Source organism: Eretmochelys imbricata, chromosome 10 (assembly GCF_965152235.1).
Source record: "Eretmochelys imbricata isolate rEreImb1 chromosome 10, rEreImb1.hap1, whole genome shotgun sequence".
In the NCBI taxonomy this organism is placed as follows: Eukaryota; Metazoa; Chordata; order Testudines; family Cheloniidae; genus Eretmochelys; species Eretmochelys imbricata.
Window position 1 is genome coordinate 52,665,885 of NC_135581.1, and position 18,264 is coordinate 52,684,148.

General features: G+C 40.3%; 2 protein-coding genes across 7 annotated transcripts in view; one reads left to right on the forward strand and one right to left on the reverse strand.

The window, feature by feature from the left end:
* LOC144270761 (C2 calcium-dependent domain-containing protein 4C-like) overlaps positions 1 to 5,830 on the reverse strand; it is a 30,832-nt gene extending 25,002 nt beyond the window's left edge. For all 6 annotated transcript variants that reach the window (XR_013347241.1, XM_077827444.1, XM_077827443.1 and 3 more), the window contains exons 1-2: positions 5,515 to 5,830; positions 1,411 to 4,292 (exon numbers count right to left, since the gene is read on the reverse strand). The gene's annotated coding sequence lies outside the window, so the exon portion shown is untranslated. The remainder of the gene's footprint in view (positions 1 to 1,410; positions 4,293 to 5,514) is intronic.
* Positions 5,831 to 5,947: 117 nt separating this feature from the next.
* The window catches only part of VPS13C (vacuolar protein sorting 13 homolog C), a 195,735-nt gene continuing 183,418 nt past the window's right edge, over positions 5,948 to 18,264 (forward strand). Inside the window, exons 1-5 of the mRNA XM_077828389.1 lie at positions 5,948 to 6,060; positions 8,899 to 8,942; positions 13,771 to 13,813; positions 14,704 to 14,799; positions 17,043 to 17,144. Coding sequence (XP_077684515.1) covers positions 5,961 to 6,060; positions 8,899 to 8,942; positions 13,771 to 13,813; positions 14,704 to 14,799; positions 17,043 to 17,144 — 385 coding nt within the window. The 5' untranslated portion in view covers positions 5,948 to 5,960. The remainder of the gene's footprint in view (positions 6,061 to 8,898; positions 8,943 to 13,770; positions 13,814 to 14,703; positions 14,800 to 17,042; positions 17,145 to 18,264) is intronic.

Consider the following 18,264-nt stretch of genomic DNA (forward strand, 5'->3'; position numbering starts at 1 on the left):
CCATTCTATGCCTTTGCAACACTGGAACAGTAACTCTGGAAACTGCTACCAGTTTAACATCTGCCCTTTGCACAACTCTGATATTGTGCCTATGAGAGCTGCATCATAGCTTCTAGATATATAAAAAACATATGATTATGATTAAGGCCTTATTTAAATCACGGGATGATTGTCAAAAAATTGTGACTGAGTTGTGGACAAGCCATGGAAAATTGTGGAAAAGTAATAATGGACCTTATTATTTGAGGTAATAAGGTTAATTACTTTTCTGTGATTTTTCTGCTGTTGGCAGCCTGGGGCTGAGAGTGGGGACTCTGACTGTTGGCCACCCAGGGCTGAGAGTGGCCACCCAGGGCTGAGAGCAGCGGCCGTGGCTGCGACTGTCAAAATTGCGGTGGAAGCCACAATTTCTGCAATATTGTGAATTAAGAATGGCCTTAATTATGATTCAGTAACATATTAAATGTATTGTAGAAACAATTTTGTTGTAAATCTTTCAAATAATGTTTGTTTCTTGATCATATATAGCTCACTCACTGCCCTTTTATCTCTTTCTTAACATCAATTAACTTAACTAATCTGAATTTTTAAAAGATGGATTCAATAATCTACTTAATTAAGCACAAGCATCATGCTTTTTTAAGGAGTAATACTTTCTACTTTCTGTTGCGGCCTTTGATGAAAAGTTTATTTAGGACACAATGGGAAAATATTTTGTACTGTTCTCAGATCGCATAAAATAATGCCTTCAGCATATGAAGTCACTATCTGAATAATCTTTTTAAATATGACAGTGGTTCTGTGCTTGTGTCCAAATAAAGACTCAAGGAACTAAGGCAAGATTTGTACCACATAGCTAATCATGGGTATATGAAAGGAAGCTTTGCAGTTAGGAGTACTGCTGAGAGTATAAGCCATTATATCAAGTGTATGTGGGCGTAGCAGATAAGCATTGCATTTACATTCATACTTTCCCAGACTCATGCTGCTGTGAGTCTTACACAACCTCACAATTCCCCCACACTCAATAACTCTGCATGTTTCAAAAAAAAAAAAAAAAAATCAAATAAATTGACAGAAGTGTAGTAGAGGGAGAGGAGAATGGAGGATAATACCCAGAGGAAAAATAACTAGTATTACTGAATCTGATACCTACCAGTGGGCTGTGCAAAAGCTGAGTCTAAAGTATCCTAACACACAGGCTATGCAGAAATATCTTACTATTACTATGAGGGTGTGTAGCATATTGTTTCCCAACGTAGCTTGATAAAATTTCTTTACTCCTTTTGACAGCATCACTACTGCCCCCCTCAAAAAAAATCTATAAGAGTATGTGAAACTTCAGAAGCATTGATAAAATGTTGGGAAACTTGGGAGGTAACAAAAGTGATATAATAAATAAAACCTTACTTTTTTGGGGGGGCTTGAACAGGGGCCCCATCAGCCTCAAGAGTACCAGGTTAAGGTCCCAAGCTGGGGTGGGCTGTTGGATTTGAGGATACAGCCTGTCCAACCCTTTGAGGAACCGTCGCACCATATGATTAGTGAAGATAGAGAGGCCATGTTCTCCTGGGTGAAAACGTGAGATGGCGGCCAGGTGAACCTTCATCGAGGAGTGAGACAAGCCCTGCTGTTTCAACTTTAGCAGGTAGTCCAAGATAAAGGGAACCAACGATTACGTTGGAGGGATATGGCTCTGCAAGCACCGAATTGCTAATCTTTTCCATTTGGCCAGGTAAGTAGCTCTGGTGAATGGTTTTCTGCTACCCAAAAGGACCTCCCTAACGGGGTCTGAGCATATGAGCTCTAGCAGGTTTAACCATGCAACTTCCAAGCCATCAGGTGCTGAGATTTGAGATTAGGATGTTGGAGACAACTGTGATGTTGAGTGATGAGGTCTGGAACTAACAGCAGAGTAATTGGAGTATCCACTGAAAGCTGCAGTAGCATGGTGTACCAATGCTGACATGGCCAGGCTGGTGCCACCAGGATCACCGAGATTCTGTCGCTCCGGATCTTGAGAAGGACCTTGTGAACTAGCAGAATCAGAGGGAACGTGTAGAAGAGGTAGTCCTTCCATGGAAGAAGAAACACGTCTGCCAATGAGCCCGGGCTGTGGTTCAGGAAGAAGCAGAATTGCAGGCACTTCCTGTTGCCCTCTGTGGCAAACAGATCGTTCTGGGGAACTTCCCAGCATTGGAAGATATTGCTTATTACGTCCAGGTGAAGAGACCACTCGTGATTATGAAAAGACCTGCTGAGGTGGTCTGCTAGCTCGTTCTGAGACCTGGGGAGATAGGATGCTTCCATGAGTATTGAGTGTGCTATGCAGAACTCCCAGAGCTTGAGGACTTCCTGACATAGGGGAGAGGAGCATGCTCCTCCCAGTCTGTTGATAAAAAACATCACTGTTGTATTTTTCTGTCAGGACTGATATGCATTTGCCCTCCAGGAGAGGCCAAAAGGTCTCAAATGCCAGACGGAATGCCCTGTGCTCCCCAACATTGATGTGAAGCAGCAGTTCCTCCAGAAACCAGAGGCCCTGAGTTCTGCACTATGAAGGTGCGACTCCAGGGGGCTCCACAGCCGACTTGACAGGTGCTGCTAGGGGAAAACCCTTCTGGCGACTGTGCATGCGGTGCGCACATACACAACTAATTGGAATCGATATGAGCAAACACTCGAAGAACTGTGCTCCAGGACAAGGGGTGGGATTATAAACCCTTCTATTAAGTGCTGTGGAGCCAATATGCTTTGGTGAAACACAAGAGTGTAGCAAATCAACCAAGAGCCCTCTTTTGAAGACAACAAGGGCGCTGAATGCCCACAGCAAGGGGCATGTACTCTTTGAAAGGACCATTGTTTTTTCCTTTCTCCTGCTGGCATACCCACTTCTGAGACTGAAGGGGCCACTTAATACATGTAGACAGTAACTGCCGTTCCATTTATGCTTTCATATTACTCTTATGTATATTCTATAGGTGGAGCAGGTACTGAAGCTTCTTAAGGTTGTCCAACACTAAGTTTTCAAATTGCTTATAATTTTGCCAGATTTAAACTGTTCATGCTCAAAGTACCCATATGGTATGTCTGCTTTAGGCTGAAATGTTTCTGAGTTTCAGCAAAAATAAACAAACCAAAACAGATCAGCAGTTTCCAGGAATGAAATTAGGGAAAAACACGTTGTTATACACCTCTTAATGAATAGGTTGCAAGTTTTTGCTTTATTTATTTATTTTTGGAAGCTCCAGCTTCTCCAAGATTTGGAACAAAGACTTGAAATTCAGATGGGGGCTTGCCCTGGTTTCAGGGATGTGTCTTTGGCACTCCTTGTGAAGATCTGGCCAAGTTATAAACCTTCTAAATGTCTGTTTGAACAGGCTCAGTAGTGAGTTATTGAAGTTTGACTGCTAAAATTCTCAGAACAGTTTGTCTGCACTGAGCACACTCCAAACCAGGGTTGCAACCAGTGACGAGGACTTTATTTGAAATTGCTGCTTCTGGCTGCAATAAGATGGATACAGGATCTGACAACTGCTGGACTGTTTCTCCAATGCTCTCAGTTCCTCTTCCCCTTATGGACATTCAGATGGTGTGGAGGAGGAAGCTACCTCAGCTGAAGGAGAGAGGGGACAAGAGTTAGTATTGGGTTGAAGGTGGGGTAGATGGGACAAGGAGAGAGGGGCACAAAAAATGGAACTGCCTGGATAAAAAGAGTGGGAGGTGGGAGTGAAACAGGGGCTGAACAACTCAGATTGGGAAAGCAGCTGAAGGGCATGGAACAGGGTTGCCTGAGCACTTGTAGGAGAAGAGACAGTGCAGGAAGAGAAGGAGGAGTTGTGGGGATGAGGGCAATAGGAACTGGCTAGACAAGGAGAGGGAGGGTCTGTGTGTAAAACAGGAGGGCTGGGGAGGACCATTGCGGGAGACTAGAACTTGCTGGGAAATGGGGTTGGAAGAGGAGCAAGAAGCCCCTGGAGACAGGGAAGACTGGGATAAGGAAGACTGGGACAGGTTCAAAGGGACTGGGCAAAAGAGGTCACACTTGTGGGCAACAGTAGAGAAAAGAGTGTGCCAACTAGAGCATGCTCCTCTCCAGAGCCTGGAACTGAACCCAGTATTCCAGTGTCTCACATTCCTCTGCTGTCAGCAAATATCTGTGAAACTCAATGGAGACGTGTCATCCTTCTCTAGTGATGGTTCATGCAGAGAATGATGGCCTTCCACGGCTGTTAGTTACTCCATTAGCTCAAGTGTCAATAGTTCGTGTGATGGATCTACAGCTTCCAACCCTGTTGATGAACCATATGGATGTCAATATAACTGTATGTGATGGAATTAGTTTTATCAGGTGTTTTTTTTTTTTTTTTAAATTTAGCAAATTACACACACACACAAAATCCACCCTGAGCTGCTTTGTAAGGCTCACGTTCATTCATAACTCTCCCTCACCTACAAATCTCTCATACCTACCTTTAAGTTTACAAGTAAGCCAACTAATAATGATGAATAGAGGTTAACTGAGGAGATGTATATATTTAAAAAAAAAATCAAATGCAAGTAATAGGGCCTGACCAATCTTCACCCTGACCACTTGCTCGGTATATTGTATCTTTCTCCCATCCTTAATGGTTTTCAAGACTGTTAGTGCTTTGGGGCAGGGTTGGTTTCCTTCTGTATGCCTGAACACATACAGGGAGTTAATGTAATATAAACAATAAAAGGATATGACAGAGTGCTGAGTTTGGAGTACCTAAAGTGCAGGTACATCAGGGCTCGTGGCTGAACTATTATATGAACAAGGAGTAGGTGTGCCACCTGCAGTCATAAAATCTGCCATTCTGTGTCCCTGCAATCTTCAGTTAAAATGGGATGAGATTTCATGGTGGAAGATGAATTCCCATTATTTTCCACAAAAGCTGCTATAGGGTCATAAGAATTTTTCTGTGTTTGTAGATGGACCCTATATATGGTGCCCATTTGTCCATTTTAAGGAATGTTCCTTATTTGGTGCCTAATCAGGGCTCATGGGTTGGGTTCATTTGGTTCAATCTAAGAAGTAACTATGCAGAGCCCTATAGAGTGTGATGCCCTGTGATCGGGAATCATAAATGAAGTACTGTGAGATGGTGTGTCTGAAATATGTTTTGACGCCTATTAGTCATACATTTGTCCTTTACCCCCTTGAAATGTGCCATCCGTTAATCTGCATTAGAGGGGGCAGGCAGCCAGTGAAGTGACCACCCTCTGTCTTTGCCGAAGGGACTTTGTTTACAGAAATCTGACCCCACTGACTTGACACAAACAATACCAGGACAACCAGCAAGTGATGAGCTTAGCTGCTGAAACTGACAGGCTGCCTTCGTACATGGACACCCCAAAGAGCTCGCCCTTGGAGCGGGGCGTGGGATGGCTCTGTCCTCTCTCTGCGAGCTCAGGATGAGGGGCCCCACGCTCTGAACACGCCTCGCCCTGCGGTAGCCTTTCCTCCGCTCCAAGCTCCCACAAACCTACCTGTCCGGGGGAGCGAGATGTGGGGGCCGCGCTCCGCCCAGCGTCAGGGCAGGAGACCCCGTCCTTCCCCGGCGGGGGCGGCCCATTACCCCGGATCCCCGGCCGTGCGCAATACCGAGGCTGCGCTGGGATGGGTGCGGGGCCACGGGGGCCCCGTTCTGGTTGTCGGGCGGGAGGGGCCGTGCAGGCGGGGGCTGGCAGGAGAGGGGATCCCCACCCCTTGCGGACCGGCCAGGCTCGCGCGAGGCCTCGCGACGCTGTGCGTGACAGGGCGGCCGAGGGCTGACAGCCGATTCCACGACGTCGTCACGCGCGGGCTGCGGCGAGGACCCGCCCCCTCTCCCCGCCAGTCACATGACAGCAGGGCGCTGCTAGGTGCGCGCCAGGCTTCCGTCTCGTGCCCCCACCTTCCGGCTGACCCCGAGGGTGCTCCCGTGCCCGCCGCCATGGTGCTGGAGTCGGTGGTGGCGGACTTGCTCAACCGCTTCCTGGGCGACTACGTGGAGAACCTCAACAAGTCTCAGCTCAAGCTGGGCATCTGGGGGGGTAAGCGCGGGGCGGGGCCTGTGAGCGCCCCCCTGCCCCGGCTCCGGCCGGGGAGCGGTCTGCAGTTAGCCCTCACCCCGACGTGGGATGCTGCCCCCAGCGCTGTCTGCACGGGCTCCGACCGTTAAACCCCCTCCCTGTCTGGACGGGCCCCTCCCCCAGCGCGGCCGCCTCACGGGCTGGGCCTGTGGCCGGGCTGCCTCCCTTCGCGCTGGACAGCGCCCGAGGCAGGGGTTCTGCTCTGTCACCGGGGTGTCGAGTTACTGGGGTGAGGTGCAGTCAGCGCCCCAGGTGTCCCCCGCTCCGCCAAGCCCGGGCAGCCAGGCCCTGGAGCTCGGTGTTTGCAAATGGGGGGAAGGGGTGAGAGGGGAGGATAAGTTTTGGGATGCCTGGTTTTGGCATGTCCTCCCCGCGGGTGGGAGCTGGGTAGGGGTGCAGGGTCTAGAGAGGAATTCAGAATCATTCTCCCCCCGTCGGCCCCAGCTGCTAGAGGAAATTAACATTGCAGGTGAGACACACAGTGGTCGATACTGGAAGCCTCCCCGAAAAAAACCCAAAAAACAAACAAACCCTACAAAGCAAATTCTGGTTTAGGGTGGTACCTTTTGCAGTGAGTTGTTTGCTCTGTTGGGCTGGTCTGGTCTGAAGCAAGAAGCTGACTGAGAGGAGGGACAATGAGATCATTAAGCCAGCAAGCAAAACAAGTATTTCTTTAAATCAGCTAGTCTGGGGAGCATTAGAGGAACTATGTTGTGTTGGCAGAAGAAAGTTGGTTGTACATATGCAGGGTGTTGCAATGGCTGGGAGATGGAGGAGGTCTGAGCTGCTGAGCAGCACCTGATATATTTGGGGGACAGTGCTGTGGACATTAACTTGGTAGTAGGGGAATTGAACATTTTAAAACCTTACCGTAATAATGTCTGAAATAACTTGTCACTCTTTCTAGTGTGGCTTATGACGGTGAGTGCCTGCCTCAGGGCAGACACTTCAAACTGGTAGTATGGTCTCTGATTAGACTTCACCAAGCCAGTAACTCCTAAAGTATTACAATAATCTTTTATAATGGAGTCACAGATAGTCCCCTTAGACAATCCAGTCTGTCCTGCTGCCCAGGCAAGATAGACTATGTGATAAATGGTCACGTACACCAGAAATATCAAATATTCCAAATTACACCCAGTCCCAAGAGACCAGTCACTTACCCAGGTCAATTTGCATACTAGCTCTCTCACAATGCTGGTAGCCAATATTATAGTAAACTAACTTAGGTTTATTAGCTAAGAAAAGGGAATGAGAGTTATTGAGAGGTTAAAGGAGGTACAAATATACATACGAGTGAGGCATTCTCTATAATTCCAAAAGGTAGCAGAGTTTTATTAAACTGCAAGTTTCCCAAAAGACATTAGGGCTATTCAAAGTAACTTTGGGGATCTTCATCTTCTCATTGGGTTGTTCTGCCAGTTTAGAATCCAAGCAGTCCAGAGATGAAGTTTTTCCTTGTGGCCGTATTTACAGCTTCTCAAAGAAACCAAGCTAACAAAAGCAGTTCTCACGCAGGTCTCTTCTTCACTGTGCGGAGGGAGGGGAAAGGAATGCGCTTAAAATCTTTGGTCCTTGATCTCATGCAATGGATCATTTGTGTTTAATGAACAGGATTTAACATCTTCTTGTTAGAGACCGTTAGTTGCATTACACAAGGCTTTCTGGTTTGATGAGCTATTTAGTTATAGGGGTGTATCCAATGTAAATGTTTGCTATTACATTCTATCAGGATACAGATAAGTGAAAATAATGCTTGCAGCATCCCATTAGTTTTCATGAAGTTAAACACCACATACATTCCTATATACTTAATAGTCACTTTGATCTATACTAATACACAAGTGAATTTGCCTGGCTTCCAGCTGTGAGTTGTCAGTTCTCATCTGATTCGTATGCCTTGGCCAGAGCTGGCACTTGGCTTACCAGCATCACATAACTTATCCTCTGTGTTTATTTCTGTGCTTATGCTATGAGTGGTGCTTTATTGGGCCAATAAAATGGATGAAACTCCTGCTGTAAGGAGTTTAATACTTAAAAAAAGTCTTAGAAACGTAAAAGGAACAATTCCCCCTCCCCCTTTTTTTTTTTTTTGCTTAACTGCACACTTTTCCCCCCTTGTTGCAGTGGTAAGAGCTGTATGCCTGCAAACTTACTGATTGCTAAAGGCATGTTTGTTGTAAGCCATGCATGTAAATACAGTACAGGGAAGCTGGTTATGTATGTTTCCATCATTATTATGTAATCCTTTGAGCCTCCAACTCTCATTTGGGAATGATACTTCAATTCTGATGCCTAAGGCAAATGGAGTATGAGTAGCAACAAGTGTGAAATCTAGCAAATTTTTGAATAAGTTTACAATAGTTACAGGAACTAATCATCCCAGGATGCCCAGGCAAATTTTGTGATTTTTTTACAATTCATATATTTTTGTTAAATGTGTTTCTTTTCCTATTGTTAAAAGACCCAGTAAAATAAGGGACATCGAGAGACTATGTAGACGATTTAGTGCAACTGACATACTCAGTGCTGTCAAATGAAGAAAGTAAACTGAAAAAAACCTAATATTTTTCTCTTACTATGTTATCTTTTAAAACAAAGATAGTAACTCACACACACACACACAAACCCTGTCACATATATACCTTTTGCAATACTTAATTTCTCCAGTGATATCAGAGTTATTGATGTCCCTCTCCCCCTAATCTCAGAAAAAATGCCTCTTCCTATTTTGTTAAATAATACTGTAGTCCTGCTTATTTACAGGAGTATTGATAGTTTTAATCTTCTGCTTTGTAGGTAACGTGGCACTAGATAACTTGCAGATAAAAGAGAATGCGCTGGTAAGTATCTTAATATAATCAGTTGCTTTTTAGGATGCTTTTTTTATGGGTTGCAATGACCAAGCCGTATCGTATAAACTAATGACTTAGGAATTTGATTTTTATAATCTTTATTATTCATATTTGAGTTCTGGTGCAACAGTAATACATAGAAGCTTGAAAGGATAAGAAAAACAAGATTTCAGTCTCACCCTCCAGCATCTCTGCCCTTCACATGAATGGTATTGACATACGTTTTTTGAAGATGATTTAAAACAAATTGCACATGTAGACTACTCTTACCATCTTGATGTAAATTCTTACTCCCGTTCCATAACAAATGAATATAATGAACTACTTTATTTTGACTTCTACAGTCATTACATTTTGAATAGTTAAAACCCAGGCTTTTCTCCTGCATGTGGATCTGCAAGGGTGGGTCCTTGTGCCTGTACTGACTCCAAACAATTTCTATAACTGAGCAAATACTCAGACCAGTTTTACTTGCAGATATTTATGTACTACGGAGTGAATCCCACTGCAGGATCTATAATATGCCTCTAGCAAAGTTCTGCTAAAGATAATAACCTACACAGTATTGAGAAAATACTTCAGATACTTTCTGTATCACTCTAACAGAATAACTAGCTTTTCTCTTCTGGCATGAATGGGGACTGGCCACTTAAGTAGGTGTTGCATGTGTCGCTGAAGCACCTGGGCTGGTCAGTTTAGCTTGTGCCTTTGCAGGTGGGCAGCTTTTCACTATTGGATTTGATATAGAGGCCTAGGAAAAATTGTAGTAACTGAAATGTAACACTAATAAAGCATGTTATTGCTCTTTGGAAATTTCTGTAGCCATAGGTTTTATTGTATTTAGGAAAATAACACCGGAATCATTTTTTTCCTAGCTGAAGGAAGCTATCTTGCTGTAGTGCTCTGTTACTGCTAGAAATGTCAGTCCAATACATAAAAATAAAAAATGTTTTGTTAAACATTTAAATGTTTTTTTGTCTGTAAGAAAATGTTACTTATGGTGTGTTTGGAAATTATTACTCTTAATCAGCTACCTACTTTGGGATCTTTAATATGTATTCAAATTGATAAATTCTAAGAGTTTCAATTCAAGGACCACATCAAAACTGCTATTTGAAAAATAGCATCTGTTTTAGTCCTGTTGGCCTTCTGCTCTGCCTGTAACCGCTACCTAATGCTCCCTTGACTAGTACTACTTGAAATATGAGCCCAATAGACAGTACTTGGGCCTGCCTGTGGCAATCTGTATTGTAAGAAATGGATGGTGTTTAATGAATATATTTGATTTTGTATGCAGTAGGGTAATAGTGGAACATTCTCCAATATTAATGTAATCTGTGTGGAACTGATCTGTTATAGATTTAATACTTGAATTAGATTTAACATAATTGCTTAGCATTTGGTTTCTGTCATACTTTAGGTTGGTCATTTCATGTAACAAAATTACCAGTACTACAAAGTGCTGTTCTACCTTGTCTCAGAAGAGAGCAGATACTCCATTCCACTTAAGAGATTCAACAGATCCTATGTGTAATAGAGCCCTTATGCTAACTGTTGTGGGTTCTTCTTTAGTGTACTTCTGCAGAACTTCTGCTTTACAGTTCAAGGACTAACAAAAGTGTTCCCAAGGCAAGATGTGTTGTCATGTAATTAGTAACAGAATAAGGGCTGAAAGAGAAGTAAGACAGTTTAGAGAGAACTAAAAGTGAGCACTACTTTACTCAAGTTGGTAGTATGAGTACAGTACCTTTAGGCTTCATGGTGGATCGGAGCAATAGTAAATGAAAGGTTTCAAAAGGTAGGTATTGGAAATGCAGGTTAGGTTTGAACTGCATGTTCAATTATAGGACTGTAGATCAGTGAAACAGGTATTTCAAAGCTTGTCCCTTTTAATTATAGTTTCAAATGTAACTATTTGAAATTTAAATAGTCATAAGAAAAAAGAGAGTGGGAAGAGGAGACTAACAGTGGCATTACAATAGGAAAGTGGAACACTGCTAGCACAAACACAATACCAAACATGGGATGATAGCTTCCTGTGTGGTGAGAAAATAATGAGTGATGTGTATAATTAACTTTATTCACTCATGCTCCTTTTCATACATTAAAAATAAGATTTTTTTATAAAAAATAAAGCTGATGGAAAAGCTTTAAATTGAGCTTTCTGAACAGATGACTTATAATATGCAGCTTTCTTAGGAAGGAATGGCCACTCAGGAGAGAGGGATAAACTTTAAAAGCACAGTGTATAGGAGGTACACACATTTTCTTATGGGACTTCAAGTACACAGTGAATCTCAGTATTAATATGCATATATAACATGAAGGAATTAAAATATTCCAGACCTTTTGATTGCTTTTTAAACAGATGAAGTAAGAATGAGTTGCAATAGCTTTCTGTCAGTGGTCAATTTTAAAATGTTATTGACTCTTCTTTTGCAATAATCAAAACAGGGATTTTGTTCACGGCTGTTTATTTACACTGATATTTAGTTTTCCATGCTATCTTGTTTTTTATCTATTCAAGAAATTGAGGGTTTTTTCTCATTTAAAACTCATCTCTCTAAAAGCCTATTATCTTAATTTTGGACCCATAGTGATTTCAGTAAGAAACAATTAACATCTTGCTTTTGTTTACACCAAATACAAGTTGGTAAGTTTTAAACCAGATACTTTGTTTCTTGACTGGGGGTGGAGCTACTTCTTTGGGGAGTTTTTTTGCTTACCAAATTGTAAAGGGAGCCAGGCTCTAGCATCTGTCTCCCAGTCAGTGGGGAGAGGTGGCTAACATCTGTCTCCTTGGGAGAGATGAGTTTGATTGCTTGTATTTAATCTTTGAGATTGAGAATACTCCCCAGGCTCCTGAATCTAGTAATTGATAGGATTCATTAAAAAAGCATCAGAGTAGTAAGGAGTTTCAGAAACTAATTGGGAAGTGAGAGAAACCCCATGTCAGTTAAGACATGCTCCAAAGCTGGCAAATCTTTCTTTTAATGTAGACTAGAAGAAGTTATATTTTGGTTTAGTTAAAATGAATTTGAATGAGTATGATTAAATCTTAGACGCATTTGGTCCCTCTATTAAGTGGTGTTGGTATTTGTTTCACTGTCTACTTTGTAGCTTAGGTTCTTGACTGTGGTTAATAAACTGTCCTGAGTGAACGGTAGTATATCTTCGTTGTATGGCTTTATGGGTCTGCTCAGTCCTTGATAATTGGCAGGGAGTTTTGTGTTGAACTTGTCTTTGCTATATTAATATTATTACACCTAGCTCTTATTTAGTGATTTTCATCAGTAGATATCAAAACGCTTCATGATGTATTTATCGTACAACATCCCTATGAGGTAAGGAAGTGCTTTTCTCCCCATTTTACTGATGGGGCACTAAGGAACAGACTGCCACCTAAATGACTTGTCCAAGGTTGAGCAGGAAGCCTGTGGTAGAGCAGGGACCTGAACCTGGGTCTTGCAAAGCCTAGGTTAGTGCCCTAACTACTGGAAAGCTGAGGAAAATATTTTTCTTCCTTTTAAATACCACAAAATATAAGCCAATAGTGCTATTTTTTCTTGTGTGAATAGTTGAGCTTGTGAGTGAATAGTGAAGGTTGTGGGTATCACAGATTTATCCAATAAGTTATTTAATACCCCATTTTCAGTAATAGAGACTATTTTATAACCAGGTTCCTGTCAGTCTAATTATTTTCTAAGCTATGCAGTGTCAACTTTACAGAAGAAAATTTCACTATAAACTTATTTTTTAACTTTTTATAAAATACATTTATTTAGAACTTAAATGACTTCTTTAGATCATCTTAAGCTGACCCACATGGGTACAGGGATCTGCCCCCCGAATCAGTTTTATGATTAGGGCTTTAGTGTATAGAGGTTGCTCATTCAGTTTCTGATCTTTCAGAAAGACTAAATCCTGGTTCCTGTCAACTCTGATTTTAATCAACTAATATATTTGAGATTTGCCACTTACCAACTTCCACATTGTGTGTGGAGATTCTTCTCTTCACTGAGGCTTCAGTTCAAGAAAGCATCTCTGTTTAGGAAAGGGCATGCTAAGATTCAGAAGTAAATGGGATTTAAGCAAATACTTAACTTAAAGCACGTTTTAAGTGTTTTCATGTGTATGTTTTGTCTAAACTATTCGGATTACACTAGAGCAAGTTCACCTTTTTGGCAGAAACTTACTTCTTGGATTTGATGGCTATCTTTAACCTTTGTATAGAAAAGTGATTTTTTTTTTTTTAGAGTGACTTTAGCTCTGTTGGCATTTGCTGAGAGCATTATTTATCTGTAAAGAAAAAAAGGTTATGCTAATAACTTCATATGTTGCAAGTCATACTGAGGGGTGTGTATATAGATACACACACGCACATAACAAGTAATTTAGGTTCTACCTTTTTTTGTGCCCTAAAGATCTGTCTGTTGGGAAAATATCTGATTTTTAACCTCTCTTTGCCACATGTTCTTAGTTACAGGTTTAACTTAGTTGTAACTAATTAGCTTGGTCTTAAGTTTTATGAACCTCATTTTAACTATGATAATCTACAGTACTTGATGGAAGTTTATTTTGAGTTTGTCACACTAATTTCCTAATTTGTAATTTCACAATTACCACTGTTACGCCATTGTCTCAGACTGAAGGAATATTTTTGCATAAGGCAAATTTCCTTGTCAAAGAAAAATAACTTGAAAATCAGTCCTAAGATTGCTAGGATACCCTGGCTTCTACAGCAGAATGAGCTGATCTTAAAAGTAGATGATAGCTCTGAAATTTAATGGGTATACTATTACTTTTCTCCCTACAGAGTGAACTGGATGTGCCTTTTAAAGTTAAGGTTGGGCAAATAGGTAAGTAAACACTTCTTACTACACAAGCTGGGTTAACCTAAGCTTTCACTCTGAAGAGGAAGTTAAAGTGTAAGTCTTAATGCTAAACTGTCTTGCTCTCAATTTTCCTTTTCCTTAGAGTTCCCTTAAACGGATCTTTGAGTGCTTGATTTCCATGACTGACTTGCTGTGTGGATGTCTTAACATTGATTCCATAGCAAGTGTTGAAATCTTTCCTGAATGACAATAAAATCCTGTTCTAGCATACCGACATGTCATTCCTGAAAAACCTGTCAGTAGGGATCTTGCTAGCAGATATGTGGGGTCAAACCTGAGATCTGGTGTGGACAAGCTGAATTTGAAAACGTTTTCTTTTCATATACATTAGGTACATTATTCCTGGTAGTAATCACTGTGCTGCAATATAGAACCCATTGCAGAAATATATGCTTTGGTAATGGTCCAGACCTCTGATATGGAGATGTTTGAACCTGAACACAGATCTTTAATGTTACATTTATTTTTTCATATGTTCTTATCACTTAAATTGCTTTTAAAAATTGTTCCCAGGCCCAAGGTATTACAGCATTGTCTATTTCTGAGTAACTCCCCACCCGCCCCAATTTTAGTCCTTTTTTAGTGATTGCCACTGCTTATATAGCTTGAGGCATTGGGGGCTCTGGAAAAGTGAAGTGATGTACTTCTCAGAAGTTACCAAAACTAGAAATGCTCATGTGCCACTGAGGTAACCAAAAGTGAACATCTGCTAAAGACCTGCTTTATCTTACAGTATCAGCAATATTTTTCAGTGTTTGAAATTTAGCGCAAACTAAATTTAAGCTCTAGGCTTATTCAGTTTTTTGCTTTGTAGCAGAAGAAGCTGAATGTGAATTGTATTTTGGTCTGTTTAGATAAACTTACTCTGAAGATTCCTTGGAAAAATCTGTATGGTGAGGCAGTGGTTGCAACACTAGAAGGCTTATATCTGCTCATTGTTCCTGGAGCAAGTAAGTAATGTCATCAAATCATAGTGAAATAGAATAATTCATGGTGCAAGAGGAGTAAAACTACTACTATCAGATGATGCTATATGGATGAGTACAAAATGGAACTGTTAACTAATGTAAATTACTCACTTACACATTGTTTCCAGAGAGAAACATTATTAGAATACTTTTATTTTTAGCCAAATATTGGCAAGTGAAGAAACTTGATGCTTTTACAGACTATCTTGTCCCTACATTTGCTTCCCTATCCTTTGTCAACTTGTGAACCATAAACCCTCTTAAACTTGCTTATTCTGTCTTCTGTAGGTTTTTTCCAGAATGGACTAGTTTATTAGACTTAGGCTACATCTGCACTAGAAACACTACAGCGGTGCAGCTACACTGTTGAAGTGCTTCTGGTGAAGACATTCTAATCTGACGGGAGAGAGCTCTCCCGTCGGCTTAATTATTCCATCTTCCACGAGAGGCAGTAGCTATGTCCGCGGGAGAAGCTCTGTCTATACTGGCGCTTAGGTCAGTATAACTTACATTTCTCAGAGGCGTGGATTATTCATACCCCGAGCAAAATAAGTTATACTGAAGTAAGTTCTAATGTAGACAAGGGCTGTGAATTTATTCTTTTACAGGAAATCTTGTCTAACTTCTAACCATTGAAAATGATATGCTTCTTGATCTTGCCTTTTTTCTCTGAGGACATGGTTAATTTCCATGAACCTTATCTACATTAGTGGTCTTATGAAACTTAAAAGTTCTCATCTTGACAGGAAAATCAGTAATTCCTAGATCCGAAAATGCTGGTTTAATAGAATTTATAACCTGCACTGTCTAATTTTTTACCAGCTGCACTTCAATGGAAAAGTTTTAATTCTCTTAAATCAGAACTGTCTCATTGATTTCATAAACCTACCAGGTGCAACTTGTAAGATTAATAAGTTTGTCAGTTCCATTATCCTTACTTTTCTCATAGAACTTTAGAAGCTCCATGATTTAGTGGGTCTGGTGCATGAAGAAGTCAAAAGACATAGAAATAGCTGTGTTTGATGGCACATGGATCTTGTATCTGAGATATTCATATGAGTTGCCAATTCTGCAGGCTTCTGAGTGGATCTTAAGTCAGAGTATCGAGAAGGACTTGTGGACCTTGTGAAGTCCTCCAGCTATGTTGCATAGTGTAAGACCTGTGAGCCATTGAAAGAAGGATTCACAGAAGATGAATTATGTTGTCTTGTTTGTTGCGCTTCAAAATGCCATAAATAAGTTTGGAATGATTAGATTTTTATCATAAATGTTGAAAAACGGTGATTTCTCTATACTCACAAGCTGATGAAAAAGCATATTCATCAGTGATAACTGAAATTTATAAGTAGGCGAAATAAGAAAAATGCTGCTTGAGAAATTCTTAGTTTGATTTAAGCATATTTATTTAGTATTGTTTGACATGTGATATTGACAATTTGTGGTTTAAGTTTCAATTTTTTGAATCTCAACATAATTGTCTAATGCCCCTTCATAATTTCCCTCAACTGTGAAAATTTAAATAGATAAAAATAGAAAAAATGTTTAAAACCCATAATTTTGTGCAACTTTGAAAATTTATAATGATAGAAATCTAAAAAATGCCTAAAGAAATTTGATATCCATCAAAATTATATTAAAAAAATCTAATTCTGCCAAGTTCCTTGGTAAGACCTGAAATGAATAATTTGGTGGTGATGGTGGTAATTCTCTTTTCAGAACATTTTGCAAAACAGATAAATTTGGTCATGAAGAATTTCAGTTATTATAACACTTGTGCACCATATTTATTTAAAAGGTCCACAACTATAGACAGGTCAAAAAGGGTCTAAAGGCCCAGCCTTGTAAGAGTCCTTGAGGGAACCTATAATGTGGCCATCTTACTTTGACAGCTAGCTCAAGTAACACCTGTGAAATTTGTAAGCTCCCTGTATAACACTTATGGCTTGTCTACACACACATCTAGTCCTGTTTCAAAGAGGACAAGGTCAAAGCGTGTTAACAGTTAGTCCATGACAGGCTAGTGTAGGGTAGATTCGTGCCCTGGCTTGCTGTGACCTAAATGTTTGTGTAGACAAGCCCTTGGTTATTAGATACTAAATATTAATTAGGCTTTAATTCATTTATATTATATAATTAATTATATTAATTTATATTATGCTTTTATTTAATTTGTGCAGTTGTATGTTGAATTAAACATGAAATCTAACCTAATTTTTGTCTTCTAGGTATTAAATACGATGTGGAGAAGGAAGAAAAATACTTGCAGGATAATAAGCAAAAAGAGCTATCAAGAATTGAAGAAGCTCTGCAAAAATCAGCAGAGAAAGGTATTGTATGTGTACAAAAATAATTAAAAGTTTCGGGGTCTTAGACAATACTGTGGAAGTCGGAGAAACCTTATTCTATGACTGACTTCACAAGTGGTACACCTCAACATTTTAATTAACTGATGTAATTTTCATGCTTTTAAAAACAATAATTTCTGTGAAACTTAAAGTAAGAGATGTAATCCTGCGTGTTTACTCTCCAGTTGCTTATTTAGTAATGTCCACTAGAAATGTGAAGTTGATTATCTGATATACAATATATGCCTTACCTCAAACAATAGCAAAAATATAGATCTTGATGCAGCTGTACAATGACAGTGTGTTTGTTATCAAGTATGTTTTAGCTGTGGATGTTGGTATATGAACATATGTTTTGGAAATTTCAAACTGAGTCTTGTTAAGGGTAAGGAAATATTGAGCCTATAGGGAACTGGTAACTGTGAAAAATGCTGTAATTTTGGTGCTATAATAAGTAAACCTATATTTTCAGTTTTTAATGTTAAGCACCTGATGTTCAGTTTGGTTTTGATTTGTGCTGTCACATCTGAATATTCTAGTCAGCGTTAGAATAATGGTTAGTAAATAAGAGGACCATTAAATAATTGCAAGACACAGGAAAATGATAATCGAAAATAATGTCGCCGCTTAATTTTTGGCTCAGGTCAGAAGGGGCTGTTCTATGGACAGCTGTTTGGCTTCACAGATGGATGTCCATGTTGCAAAAATCACTAGCTTAATTGGCACCTGTGCCTCCCAGTCCTGACAAAGGCCAAGAATTTAATTAAATACTCTCTACCCAAGGTGGCCCATCTGAGTCAGGGGTGAGACTCATTAGCTGGGTAGCGTGAGGAGTCTTCAACTATTGTTGCTTATGTTGTGTCCTTTAAGATAAATAGGTGACTGCCATTTATAGGGGTGCAGATCATTTCACTTTCATGATAACTCTGAAGTCAGTGAAAATTAAATAACACTTCAAAACGTCTTTAAAAATAACTTTGGAGTACAGTTTCTTTGAAAATTAAACACACAATCTTCACACTTTATTCTGTTTTTCCCGTTTTTTGTGCTACTTTGAAATGTAAGCTAATGGTTTCCTTAAACTGCACATGTTCGGCTTCCA